At 39.2% G+C, this 14,369-nt stretch overlaps 1 protein-coding gene across 4 annotated transcripts in view; it reads right to left on the reverse strand.

Annotated features, from left to right (window-relative positions):
• Window positions 1-10,602, reverse strand: part of LOC105914877 — a 38,836-nt gene extending 28,234 nt beyond the window's left edge. For 2 of the 4 annotated variants that reach the window (XR_002678742.1, XM_012848049.2), the window contains exons 1-4: window positions 10,496-10,602; window positions 9,260-9,396; window positions 8,909-9,016; window positions 6,054-6,151 (exon numbers count right to left, since the gene is read on the reverse strand). Coding sequence is in view for 3 of the 4 variants with exons in the window: in XM_012848049.2 (XP_012703503.1) it covers window positions 6,054-6,097 (44 nt within the window). In the remaining variant the exon portion in view is untranslated. Of the gene's footprint in view, window positions 1-6,053; window positions 6,152-8,908; window positions 9,017-9,259; window positions 9,397-9,543; window positions 9,732-10,495 lie in introns of those variants that run through there. The other 2 variants (XM_022828922.1, XM_022828921.1) reach the window with 2 other exon arrangements.
• Between the last annotated feature and the right edge of the window lie 3,767 nt (window positions 10,603-14,369).

The raw sequence follows: 14,369 nt of genomic DNA on the forward strand, positions 1-14,369 counted from the left end.
AAATAATACTTTGGGCTCTTATTTTGGTGAAAAATTAGCATAGATAGGTTTGTTAGATGTGTTACAGCTCCTGGCCACTTACCACCAGGAATTGAGTATAAAACTAGGTATCCACTTTTTCCAATAACTAAAACGAGAAATTTTTCATTGGACGCTCTGTCATAAATACTAAAAAGTAAATTGTTGCAATATTAGAAATCACCACTTTCAATATTAAAAAATATGTATAAAAATAGTCCTATATCGTCCAATTATATGATAGAAAATTCCGCCACAACATGACACCATGTTTCATACAGCATCCATTGAGAGCGGCAATATGCAGAAAGAAAATTTTGTAACATCGACACTAATCTTGTGCAGCAATTAAAAATTGTAAATACAACATTTTTAAACTGCAGTTGCAATATTCTAAAAGCAACTTAATTTTTTTGCAACATTACCTCACATTTAAATCATACCATAAATAACCACTACAACATCGCAGATCAGCTCATTATCGAATCATAAAACAACTATTGCAATATTACTAATCTGATGAAACTCCCACCGCAATATAATCACATGCCTATCGCAACAGATATGCACCTAAAAAGTTCTCAATGCAACATCCGTCGTTAAGGTTGGAGCAACTCTTTTATTGCAACATCATCTTGTGCCTATCCTCACAAATTTATATATGAAAAATGCCCCCCTCCCCGCAATATCATCAGGGTGTCCAATTTTCTGTTTTGGGACGTTGTACGCCCACATACTAAAAAAGAGAGTGCCTCATCGGTGCTGGCGTGCTGGTACCAAAGGCTCATCCGGGCACGGCCGACGGCCAATACGCGGCTTCAGCACAAATGCCTAATATATGTACCAGTGCTGCACATGCACAGGTACATATAAATTTCCCACCGGCCCGCAGTTTAACGAATAATGGATAGTCCACATATCTGTATAAAATTGAATTTGGACCGACTCGGATATATAGATAATCTATGAAAAAATTCTTTTGAAGTCCAAGCACTCTCTCCTTCTTGATAGATGCACAGTGCGAAAATTACTTGTATTCTTTTGACCGAAGTTAATTTGAATCGGAAGTTGGTGCACAATAGAAACATGTATATATATTCTTGTCGTCGTGTCCTCTCTCGGCCCTATAGGGCAAATTGACAAATACAAAAAGGAACAAGTCGGTCGAGTGAATGTTGTGTCAAGGTAGGAATTCGATTTTTAAATAAAAATAGTTCATGGTTGATCCGAGTCTATCTTCAATTTCATAGTAGGAATTCATGCTGATTTTTGTCCTCTGTTTTGTTTGTTTGATGATGATGACTGATGGGTGCTATGGTTAATTAAGGAGATCAATCCTATCTGGGAGATGTCTATCTTCGCCGTGTGCTCCTACAACTTAGATAGTGTTTGGTTCGTGCTAAGGTAACGTAAACGTAAAAGGAATCAGATTACAATGTATTTGACGGCGGAATGGATAATTACCCTCTTTGTTTGGTTGCACTATGGTAACGTAATCAGATTACGGTGTGAGTGTTATATCTGATTATGGTGGAGGAGGAGGGGGTACCAAGCTTGTATAGATATTATTTAAGCAAGGGATTCGATTACAGTGTCAATTGATTACAAACCACCACAAGTTAAACCACCACAAGTTAACCAAACATATGTAATAGGATTTGTTACCTTCTGTAATAAAATTACGTTACATTTGAGCTAACCAAACACCACCGGAATGGTCAGTAGAACTGTGTGCTGGTGGCGTATGTGAAGAGGGAAGAGTTTGATGAATTTGTCTATTGTGGAACATGGTGTGAAGTGGGAAGAGAATCATGTGGCAGCAGTATTTGCATCACCAAAGAGGATTCAGCACTACTGCATCACGCTGTAATTTCCATGGTCATCGCAGACCTGGTTTTAATTCATTAAGACCCTATCTAAATATGTGATGGGAGGACAAATATCTAAGCCCATGGGCTGGCAAATGAGGTCACTAGATCAATGTGGAACCAGTGGGTTAGAGCAACTCCAAGAGGCTGTTAATCTTACCCCCAATATCTTTTTTAGGAAAAAAGAGAGAAAAAATGAACTCCAACAATCCACCTAAACCTTTCCCAATTTTTTAGCGACGCTAAAAAACAGCCTGCCACCGCGTATATTTTAGCGTTGGCGTTCCTCCCCCAATCCTGATTCCCGCACGCCCGCGCGTCCCTTCCGATGGGCCCAATACGATGACGTGGCCTGTGTTTGAAATATTGGGGGCTATTTATTAGCGATCTGCTGTGGACTAATATATTTTTGGGGAAAAAAAATTTTAGGAGAACCCCCAATACATAGTTTTGGGGAAGAATTTTTTAGGATACTCTTGGAGTTGCTCTTACTAGTTCAGCTAGTGCTATATATTTATCAATACATTATTTATTTTTAATGATCTTATATAAAATATGCAATTTTTTATTATATAGCAAAAGGAATAATATAGTTTGTTTACCAAAGTACCAAAATTATGTCCAAACTTATATTCATTATTTTTGGTCCAACCAGCAGTGAACTAGTTCGGTCTTTTTTTCCGTGTGATGTCTGAGTCCTTCCTCGGCAGCACCCCTCACTCGGCAGCATGTCAAATTGCAATGAGCAGCTCCTCCTTGTCTCCACCTACCCGAAGAGGCTGGTGTTGGTGCTAGTTAACAATACCTTCTTGGTACCATTTAAAATAGCATTATTTATATCAATTGTTATACTAACTTTTCACTTGGCATTTGGAATAACTCCTTATTTGCATATATGTAGTTTTGGAATATGTTGCAAAATCACTGACTCAAATGAAGATTTTTTTTACAGGTTGAATTTGGGCTCAAACTTTGGATATTGGAAGCCACGAACACGAATAATGGATTGTAGGCCCTCCTGAGCAGCTAAACTTTCCCAGGTCATATCTTCCTCATCCAAACTCAATTGGGATGAATTTGGTATCCAAATTGCATGGCTCAAAAAGTCTAAAACTTTTGTATGGATCATCCGTGCGTTTGAGGCTTGTAGGAGGTATGGCCGATCGACCCAATGGGACTAGGCTGATCGCCTAGGCCCATTTTGGACCCAAATGATGCCCCGTTACTGTGTGGTGTGATGGTAAGAAAGCAACGCACGAGGTTTAAGGTTATGAGTTTGAATACCAGCGAAAGCATACTTTCACATTTCGTGTGAAAAATCCCATTATATAATTTTAAATATACTATTTTGTTAAACATACGGTGATAATCATTTTTACCGCCTCTTGGAAACCCACGGTAATGTGTTATATTATCACCGATGACTTTTTGCCAACGATTAGGAAAACCAGCGGTAAAAATGGTTGTTCTGTGTAGTAGTGACCATGTTTACATCCCTCAGAGACATCATGCCCAGATCAGATCAGCTACCTCTGCAACAACTTTTTGAGGCTAACCCCGTGGGCACGTTGTGCTAGGAGAGGATGTTGCCCCACACGATCCAATTCAAATGATATTAAAAAAGGAGTTAGAATTATTCTATGGCATCTAAGTCATAGTAAAAATCTAGAGAGAACAATTTATAAGGCATCCAAATGATGTGAAAGGAAAAATCAAAGAAAGTTGCCAACACTGGATGATCTAATTGGGGGTTAGGTAAATTGTCAGAGTTTTAAATTTAAGTTCACAAAACCCTAGACCACCGGATAATCTGATAGTGCAGTTGTTATACATGTCGGATAAAAGGATTTGGCCATGGTTCAAAGAGATGAAAATAAGGCAACCGGATGTTCCGGCTATGTTAGTCCTAGAGTGAGTGAGTGCAAGGTGTTGCTACTTTCTACCTTTTGCTTTAGTCCACGAGTGAACCATTAGTGTAAGCTTGCTACATATTGGGTTCTTAGTGGCTCACTCGCAAACTTACTGACCACTAACTTGGTGTGGAGCTATGACAAGAACCATATGCTAGTGAGTGACTTCCATGCTACAAATTTTCTTAAGTTCTAAAGTGATTATTGCACATTCTTAATGAGTGATTAGTGCTATATAAGTCCTAGAGTGATTGAGTGCAAGATGTTTCTGCCTCGTGCATCATTGAAGGAGTGAACCATAAGTGTAATATTGCTACATTGGCAGTATGGGTCCTTATTGGCTCATCACAAGCTTATTGACCCTGTAGCTTGGGTGGAGCTACAACTGCAACCATATGCTGGGGACGTGGAAACCCCTTTTGTAGTGAAGCTCTAGTAGAATCAGCACCATTGTGAATGGAAGAGAAGATAATGGTGAGACTTCTGTGGCAAGCAGCTCATATGGCTTGGCAAGAACCTTTATGTGAAGTCCAACACCTTGACTAGGAAAGACTTCTAACTAGGGGCATATCCTTCATGGTGCTCCAACATGGATTAGAGAAGCATATACTTGTACCTCTATATGCATATTTTAGATTTTTAGTTTTTCGTCGACTCAATTCACCCTCTCCTATTAGGCTAGGAGAGAACCAATTCCTAACATCACGCTACTAAAAAAGAGTTTATAGGGTCAGGTAAAATGAAATTTTCACATGGTTGGACCAACTACCCGCTTTTTGTAGCTAAACATAGAAAGTTACAGTGGCAGTTGGTGACTCGCCCCTACTGTCGGGGATAGATCCCCAATACCCACAAGGAAGGAAGAAGCTAGACTTCTACTAGAATTCCCCTATAATCCTACTAGGACTCCTACCTTGTAATCATACTAGAACTCCAACATTGAAACCGACTAGTAATCCCGCCACCTGAGTATATAAAGGAGGGTAGGGGTACCTAGATCGGCATGATCAAGATACAACCAATACCAAACAACAGCCAAGCGCAAGACGCAATATACAACACCCCAAACAGGATATATATGGTATTACGCTGCTCAGGTGGCCTGAACCTATATAAATCCGTATCTTATGTCCTCGCTTTTTCCATCAAGCTCCAGGTTTGGTGATCCACCACCGACCAATCTACTACATCGGGATATTCCTTGGTAGATTGTCGGGTATAAAACACCGACACCTACACATAAAATAAAATAGTTCTAAAAAAGAAAAAGGCTGTCAACTTGTGGGGGGGGGGGAGAGGAAAAAGGGAGAGGAACTGGAGGGAAGGAGACAAGGTTGGGAGAGGAGATAAAGATGGAGAGGGTTCACCAAAGTGTGAGTCTCTTCGATATTTTTGCGTGAGGTGTAGGTTCTATGAATTTTTGGTTCCACATGGCATGCATGATGAATTGCTACAGTAACACATAGTATTTTAGGTGCATTGGAACCTCTCGTCCGACCCTATAAAATTTGAGACGGACCTAAAATTATTTCTACAGTAGTGTTAGTGATGTTTTGTATATTGTATTGGACTAGATACCTCTAACTAAGGAAATCGAGGTGAAATTTTTTAGTACTTTGCAATCATATCATAATCTTTGATCCTTGAACAGAGTATCCAGAACCCTATTAAGTCACGATAGCATAAATCCCTACCTTTAAACCCTAAAAATAGGTCATTTGTACACGTTACTAGTCTCATAGATCATCTAATGCATTGATAGATGATGATCTGGATGAGACAGGGAAGCTAGAGAAAAATGTTGTTGTTTAGTGAAGCAATTGCCTCAAATCATAAGCATAATTTTGAGATCATTAACAAAATCATTGTATAGGTTGTGGTTCCCATGCAACTCATAACATTTTTTATATACACAAACTAAGGGATCAGAATAAGTAGTAGACAAAATAAAATATAATTTATAATAGAAGCTTTATGTTAGGTCTTCTAAACATTATTTATCAATGTATTAGCTTGCCTATAAGGCAACATCACTATACTTGAATTAAAAGTAGGTATATAGGTACATGTTAGTGGTGCAGTCTCATGTAATGCTATAACCTAATGCAAGTATATTGGTTTTGTGTTTTTTGGCAGGCGTTGGTTCACGAAAAAAAATCTTCTCATAAGATCACACTTCTATTTCATTGTTACCATACAACTCATAATATTCCTTGATTCATTTCCATGCACTATGATTTCAGAAAAGAATTATTACCTTTCCTTTACTAATTCATCGACCACAGAAAAAATGGATTTCATTTCCGACCAGTCCTGTTTGGTAAGCCGTTGATTTCCACCTGAAAAAATGCCAACCTGTAGCAGTTTTCAGTTTTGTTTCAATCAAAAAATGCATTGAATCCACAACAAAATCAAGAATAATATTTGTAGAGGTTACAAGGGAAAAAGACTGGAATTTGGAGATTTAGGGAGAGTTTCTAGCTAGTTGAGACAATGACGCCCATGCAACAAAAATGACTGAAACAGGCAACATGTGGGCCGCATCAAAACTAGCCCAGTTTGAGGCATGGAGGAAGAAGATGGCCACTAGCTGTTGGATGGCCGATGAACAGCCCAGATCTGCCACCATATGACGTAGTGACCTCCATTAGTTTGCCTCAGTGACCAACACGTGTGCCTAGGGCCAACATCATCTGCTATAGCCAGGTCGGCCAGCCATCCATATCGCTTCAGCCAATGGTCCGACACCACATCAGCAAGAACAACAACATAGGCACCATGTAGGAGCCACGTGGATGCCATGTCGCTTGTGCAATGTTTGCATCAGGCCCACCTTATGTGACATGCAACACATTATGGTCAACATTGACCATTGACCATGGCCCCACACGTTGGTGTCTGGATGGATGGAATTTTAACTAACCCTTGCCAAGGTCAGTGCACATAGAAATCCTATTTTGCCTTTTCTTTTATAGAAAAAATCCTAGGAAATTCCTAAAAATAGTTGCTAGAGCCACCCTATATCCTATCCAAACCATTTTCACATCTTCTCTATCATCCAAAAATTCAGTGTTAAACTTCAATAAATCCCATAAATTACAGCAAAATCTTGAAACTCCATCCAAACTCTGTGCCCATTCATTCTTTCACCAAAATACCTCTAAAACCGAACTCTTTCTTTTCATGCTCATGCTACCATTAGGTTCTTTGTTTTCTTGGTGCTTCAATATTAGCTTGTTTTGTTCTTATCTTGCTTTTGCTTGTGTGTTCCACCTATTAGTCCCTTGCACCACCCTGGCCACTGGCAAAACCACCATATCTGGTTTGCGAGTACACTATAGCATGTATACAGATATCTGAGTACACATACACTTGCTCACTAGAAACCTACTGGCACACCATGTACCCCTATATACATATGCACGTATGTGTACGCATGTACTCATATGTATATCTAACATCCATGTAATACCTGCACAAACCATGGCATACATGTACCTATATGTATAAGAGCACATATCACCACCACTAACCCATATCCTATGTATGTGTATACAGAAACCCAAATTACGCACACACAAACCCAAAATCCTGACTTGTTATTTGTATATGCCGACCAAGTCATTTTTTATGATTTGATCTATCTTTCTCTTTAAGTCTACATAATTGTGAAAGATAATAACTGATCTTGTTTTCACCAATTAACCCTACCTAATCCCCTGACATCCCTACCTATTGACCGGATGGATTTATCTCCCTTCAAATCAACAAATTAGTAATAGACATAAAAACCATTTCCCATAAGGACAATTGAATGAACAGTTCAAACTCTCTCTAGATTTGGTTCTACCTTTTGTTGGATTGTTTGTTGGTGCTAGATCGTCTAGGTTACAGATATGAGGAGAAAGCTAAGATCAAGACCCTACTCAAGAAGAGAATCAGAGAACAAGATGACAGGAAAGGAGCTGAAGGACTAGACCAATTCAAGATGGAATCAAGAAAGTAGGGTAGCCTGAGAGTGATATATAGTTCTTTGGTGGGGACGATCGTCTTACGTGGGTGTCCTCACTAGGTGCTAGAATGTGTTATGTAACTACTAAGCTCTTTGACTGGGATCATATTGGCGGTACAATTTTGATATGGTTAAGTTACTTTCTGTGCTCCTCTATAGATACTAGAAAACATAACAAAACCCAGTAGCATGCGCAACCAGTCAAATTGCTTGAACTGAAGACTTTAGGTTAACCCATTACCATGAAGAGGTCACGCCAATACGACAATATGACACCCTGATTTACTATTGAGGAAATTCCTTTTTAGATACTAGAATATGACTTAATTCCTTCCTTGGCCCTGAAAAATTTCTTATCCCTTATATGACACCGAGTTCTAACTTTCATTCCTTATTTGACATTTTCATCACTTTCGTTAGTCAAGTTGGACAAAATGACTATCAAAATCACCTCAAAAATTCATGAAACTTTTTGTAGTGATAAAGTAAATGAAGATGAACCCCATGTTCTTAAAAACACACGTGTACCTTTATTATTTTAAAATTAAAATTCACCAAATTAGGCGAATTTTACCAATTATCTGAATTTTAAAGGCACCAAAACAGTTCTAAAAAATTATAGAAAATAACTAGTATTTCTCACATCATATGTAATAACTTATTAAATTATTTTCTAGCATAAGCTACACATATAATTATGAAGAATGGGAAATATTAGAAGAAGCTCATAATTTCTATGTAACTTATGATGTAAATTAATTTTATAAGTGACAACATCTCATCTACGGAATATTAGGTTTTTTCCCATAATTTTTGAAAAGTATTTTGGTGCCATAAAAAAATCAAATATGCTTCAAAAGTAGTAGAATTTGATGAAATTTAATTTGAAAACTGCAAAGGTACATAAGGAATTTCCTCTTTATTATTGTGGTACGGACACACATGTAAATATCATTACTAAGAGAGCAGAGAAAGTGTTTAGGAAAGGACACCTTACTTAAACAACATCTAGATCAGAGTGTTTGGAGCATATTGTTAGCGAAAGGCAATTTCTATTAACAAAAAAGAATTCAACCGTCTAGCAAGTTACAAAAACATACCTCAAGATTTCAACCACCAACTGTAATCTGCCTAGGGAAAGATGGATAACAAACTTGGAACAAAATACGGGAGTCCTTGGAATAAACCCAAAACACCATTAACATATCCTGCAAGAAAAAAAAGCCTTGAATGAAGTTGGGGAGAAAGGAAGGTGACGATCACTTATTACTTTCTCTTTGCCATATTTTCTATTTACAACATTTGTGGCAAACCTTATATCATCCAGATGATTAAGAAATATCTGTTAATTTATATTTTCCATATAGAAATATAAATTTATATTTCTGAAAGCCGTGGATTTATAATTCAGTTGAGTTTCAGTACTTTGTGAAGTTGAGAGGTATCCATACCTGGTATAAAATTCGAACAGCACCATACAAAATGGTAAATCCCTAGAAGAAGAGGCCGATTAAGCCCCGCAAACAAGCCACAATAGCACCCCCAGAATTCCTTAAAGTCAATAGTCTGCACGCGTGATGACCCTAATCTGAAAGAAAATAAAATAAAAGTTCTGTCAAGGCAATGGAGTTAGCATATAGTGTAAGAAACCAAATTCTCCCATTGGACCGGCCTCCGAGCCCTCCAGGGGAATTCTGAAGCTACGTTAATTAATTAAATCACATCTCCTGTATACTTAATGTGCCTGGCTTCGAGGGTTTTGCAGTGTGCCAGTGGGCGTGGTCTGGGGAGAAGTGTCAGATGCTGGGGACAGCGTGCAGCCTCTTCCATGGAACTTGGGATTGGTGGTGGCCATGCATGGGTGTGTGCGCCGGTGTTTGGCCGCCCTCCTTCCAGTTCCAGCGGATGGAGGTAGTGCAGGCAGAGGGATTTTGCGTACTGCCAATTACGGCCTGGGGAAGAGGATGAGAATGCAGAAAGCGGAGAGGAATTCCATAGAGGCAGCGGCAGAGCTCAAGTCGGTTCACGATCGTGAAGGGGTGGACAAGCGTAGCAAGGGCACAATCACTATGCTAAAAACGATTTATGCTGGCACACAGGCAAATTAGTGTGCTAGCGGGTATGATTGACACCCGCTAGCACAAAGCTTCTTTGGGCCGACGGTTGAGCACCCGCCAGCACAGTAGCCACTGTGCTAGCGGGCGACACAAGCACCCGCCAGCACAGATGCACCCCATCTGTGCTGGCGGTGGACTTATGTCGTCTCGCCAGCACAGAGCGGTTTGTGCTGGCGCCATTTGTGCTGGTTCAAGGTTGCTAGCGAGTGCCCGACCTGCCAGCATAGAGCCCTTTTAGCTGTCAGCACAAATCTTTTGTGTCCTAGTGAATTGCAGTGAATTGCATTGGCAGGCATTATATTTCTATTTCCACTTCTTAGTCACCAGTATCTTCTTCCTTTGTTATTCTTTCCTAGAACACAAGCTATTCGCAGTGTTTTTTTTCCATAAATGTGTATTTTCCTATTATACTGCATGGAGCTAATTGAGCGCATCAAGATAGATAGTTGCGATTGTTTCTATAATTGCAACCCCGGCCTATTGTACTTCTCGCTAATGCCAATACCAGAACTCAAACTACAATGTCGTGATATATACAATAAATGAACAACGTTTTTATTGAAACGGTACCTGGTTTCTGACGAACCGGCATTGCCATTGAGTTGATGGGAATCACAGTTTGAGATGAGATGCCGTTGTAAAAATTGCAAAAATCAATGGCCGTCGTCAGAGACGAGGTGATGCAACAATACAAAATAACGACCACGCTCGTGCTATATACAACCAAGATAGAAGCAGCTAGCTTTTTGGATGCTTTTCTTTTCCAAAGCGGGACGCATGGACAAGTAAGGAATGCATTCTCTTTTCAGAAAGCTCGACATGCCATGCAAAGATGCATACCAACAAGCAAAAGCAGCAAGAACAGATTCAGGGTAAATTAAAGGTAAAGGAACCCTCAATCAAAGAGGAAGTATCAGATTGAAAGAGCAGGTAGAATAAAGAAAAAGGAACATGGTGGGAGAACCGTTGGGGGAGAAAATTATTCAGACGATAGCAGAATTACAAGGAAAATGAGGTCAAAGAGCAATGCTCCTAGAATGCTAGAAGCGTCAAGAACACAGAGAACAAAGAATAAAGGGTTTCACCAAAGAGAGAGTATGGGACCATGGAGAGGGGACCCAGCGACGGTGTGGATCAAAGCAAAGTTACTGGAAAACAACATGATGGGCAAAGGGCCAAACAAATCAAATTAGAAAGAAATTGGATAACTACAGTACCAGAAAATAATGGTCAATAGATATTAATGGACAAAAAACTACATAGCCAACTCGGTTTTCATTTGTCTCTAGAGAAGGTGGAAAGGAATCGGTACTTGTAGTCTAAAAGGTGGAGGAGGTGAATTAAGCAAACATAAAATCTTAACATATGGCTTCCACTACAAAACACCAAACACATAGACTAAATCATGCTATCTAGATGTGCATCTATGGTTGGTTGATCTAGTGAAACTTCTTACCAACAAATAGTTTTGCAACCTAAAGCTAATCCTAACAAGAAACTACTCTAGAAAGTAAAGGTCCTCAAGTTGCAGGTATGAAATGTGGAAACGTAAATGAGTGTGTTACGAAGAATGCTAACTCGGCACGACGATTTATCATGTGATATAGTTTTCAGTAAAGTCTCATTATTTGGCATTGATCCATTCAAGAGTTCCTAATCAACAAAACACTCTTATTCGGTTTGAGGCAAGTGTAGGAAGAATGTTATATTCTGTTATTTTTCTTTAGACCATGTATCCATTCCATTTTTTGTATTGATGTTCATTTACATACACTACATAAAAGAACTACCTAAAATTGAAAAACAAAAAAGAGAGAAAAGAGCGTCCATGCATTTAAATTCAATGACACATATCAATATCGTTGATGGATCAAGCATAATATGAGCATTATTGGTTCTTAACATGAAGAAGTGATTCCACATAGTTGGCTATGTGTCCTAGTTACAGGGAGTGGTTTCCAAGGATTTGTATCAGCACAATGCAATCACCTTGAAAAACAGTAATACTTACTTTATTAAAAAATAAAAAAGGCACTCTAGGTGCAAGAAAAAGTTCTGCAGTTTTGTTGCTTTTTTAAAAAGGCACTCTATGTAACCATTTTGGTAGGAACATGGAATTAAAAAACTAAAAAGAAGACAAGGCTACAGAGTTTAATTCTTATTTGAGAAAAGAAATAGAACCTGTATTTTGTAAGCGCTAGAATCAGAATATTTGTGTTCAAATTTATGCCTCACCAAAAAATTCCACCATGCTGAGAAATCATAGGACCATGGAGCATACCAAACGAGATTCAAGGATCCCTATGCTTTTTCTTTAAACACCATTCAACTTCTTTTTTCTATTGATGGGATGCTGAGATGACTTTTTTTCATGTGCTCATGCTACATTACACAACTGCCTAAATTTGTAGAACAAAAAGGGAAGAAAGAGTAGGGCATGAATTTAAAGGGTGGCGTAGTAAAGTAAGACTATCATGTTACTATTGGTTGGTGCCGAGAACTCAGACAGAAGGTCCTCCTCAAGAATTTCAGGTGGGCTTGAGAGGTGCCGGGAACTCAATCATACCCTGTGATTTCAGGTCAGCCATGCATGAATCTACAATTTGCCACCATGTTTTCTTAATTTTGAATTTTCCTTGCTGCATTTGAATACATTTGATGGACCAATATATTCGGATCAGCATCTGAATAGTCTCATTTTCCATGACACAGATACTCCCCGTGCTATTGGAAAGATGCATCCTCAGCAAACAATCTATCCTCGAGCGGAGCTGTTCACCGAGATATGCTACAAATCTGACGCTGGGAAAGCATTCGTAGCATTCGCAGCAGTAAACCAGAACGTTCTACCATTCTGGTTCAACCACCACGGAAGCAGCACTAGCCAATTTTTAATGTGCCAAAATGCCTAAATGTACCATGACCTCCAGGCAACTACAAAAATAGATACGTGAGGAAATTATGCTCTGACGCTGGAATAAAATTTCCATGAAAAATGAGATCATTCTTTTAAATTAATTATTGGCTTCAATTCAACTCTTTTATTTAATAATTATATGGTTGAAGCAGGCTAATTGGCCCTTATGGCCCATGGACCAATTAAGAAGATTTTAAGCCAATTGAATTAGTAAAAGTGTGCGACGCAGCACACTTACAATAAATTATATAGAAAAAGAAGCTTAGCTCAAGATCTTCTTTATCCCGGGGCCATTTATATCTATTCCATTTATTTTTATACAGATGTGATGCTGAGATGACTACTTAATTTTTTAATGTATATATACTGCATTCCATAAACTTCCAACAATTAAAGAACTAAGAGAAGGTAAGAGTTGGTCATGCATTAAAATTCCAACCCCACACATATCAATACTATTCATGGTTCAAAGACAAGCACTAAATCTTTACAAGAAATGATGCTGCATTTATAGGAACAATGTGACCATGGTCATGCTAGGGAATTATACAGTGTATGTGTTGCGTAACTCAAGTGAGCCGAACAGTCTCCTAAGAATTTAAAATGTTGCGAGGTGGAGTAGAAGACTATCATGGTAAAATTTATGCCCCCCTGTTTGGTACCTTGGATGGGAGCAAATACAAGAGAAGGTCCTCTGCATTTTCTTCTGGGCTTGAGAGCTTGGGAACTCAATTCCATCTTGTGATTTCAGGTTAGCTATGAATCCACACAGGTCCTCTCCACCAAGTTTTTTTTGAAACAATCCTTCCACGAGAGCTGTCGATTATATTAAAAAGAAGAAATCCAGACTAGATAAATACAATCGATCAAAAATGAAATAAGGCAAAAACTGAAACCAGGAAAACAAAACAACCCTATGAACTCAGTCGCAATCAGCATCGCACCAGTAAAGCGGAGAGATGTTTCGCTCCCGCCATAATCCACACGACATCCCCGTCTTTGATCCTCTCAAAGATCATGCTGACAGTAGACTCCTTACTGTTAAATATTCGCATATTTCTTTCCCTCCAAATTGTCCATGTAACTAGCATGATCAAAGTTCGCATGCCTCTCTTAGAGCAGGAATTTGCTCTCGCTCTCATCGACCACCAGTGATGCAGCGTATCTGCCTGTTGCCAAGCCCTCGGGTGGATTGCTGGCGCTGACAACCAGTCCGCCACCATGGCCCAGATTCTTGTTGTGACCCAGCATTTGGCGAAGAGGTGTAGCGCTGATTCTTGTGATCTTCGACATAGTGGGCAGGTAGCTTGATTTGGCCATCCCCTTTTTTGAAGCTTGTCAGCAGTCCAAAGGTGATTTTGGATTGCAAGCCAGGAGAAGGTTTTGCAGCTTCTAGGAGCCCATATTTTCCATATCAAGCCGTCAAAGTTGGTGGCTGCCGAACCAATGAACTACGTCGTAAGCGGATTTTGCGGAGTAGCTACCATTTGCAGTAAACTTCCAAGTGATTTCATCTTGGACACTCGG

Source organism: Setaria italica, chromosome VIII (assembly GCF_000263155.2).
Source record: "Setaria italica strain Yugu1 chromosome VIII, Setaria_italica_v2.0, whole genome shotgun sequence".
Taxonomy (NCBI): Eukaryota; Viridiplantae; Streptophyta; class Magnoliopsida; order Poales; family Poaceae; genus Setaria; species Setaria italica.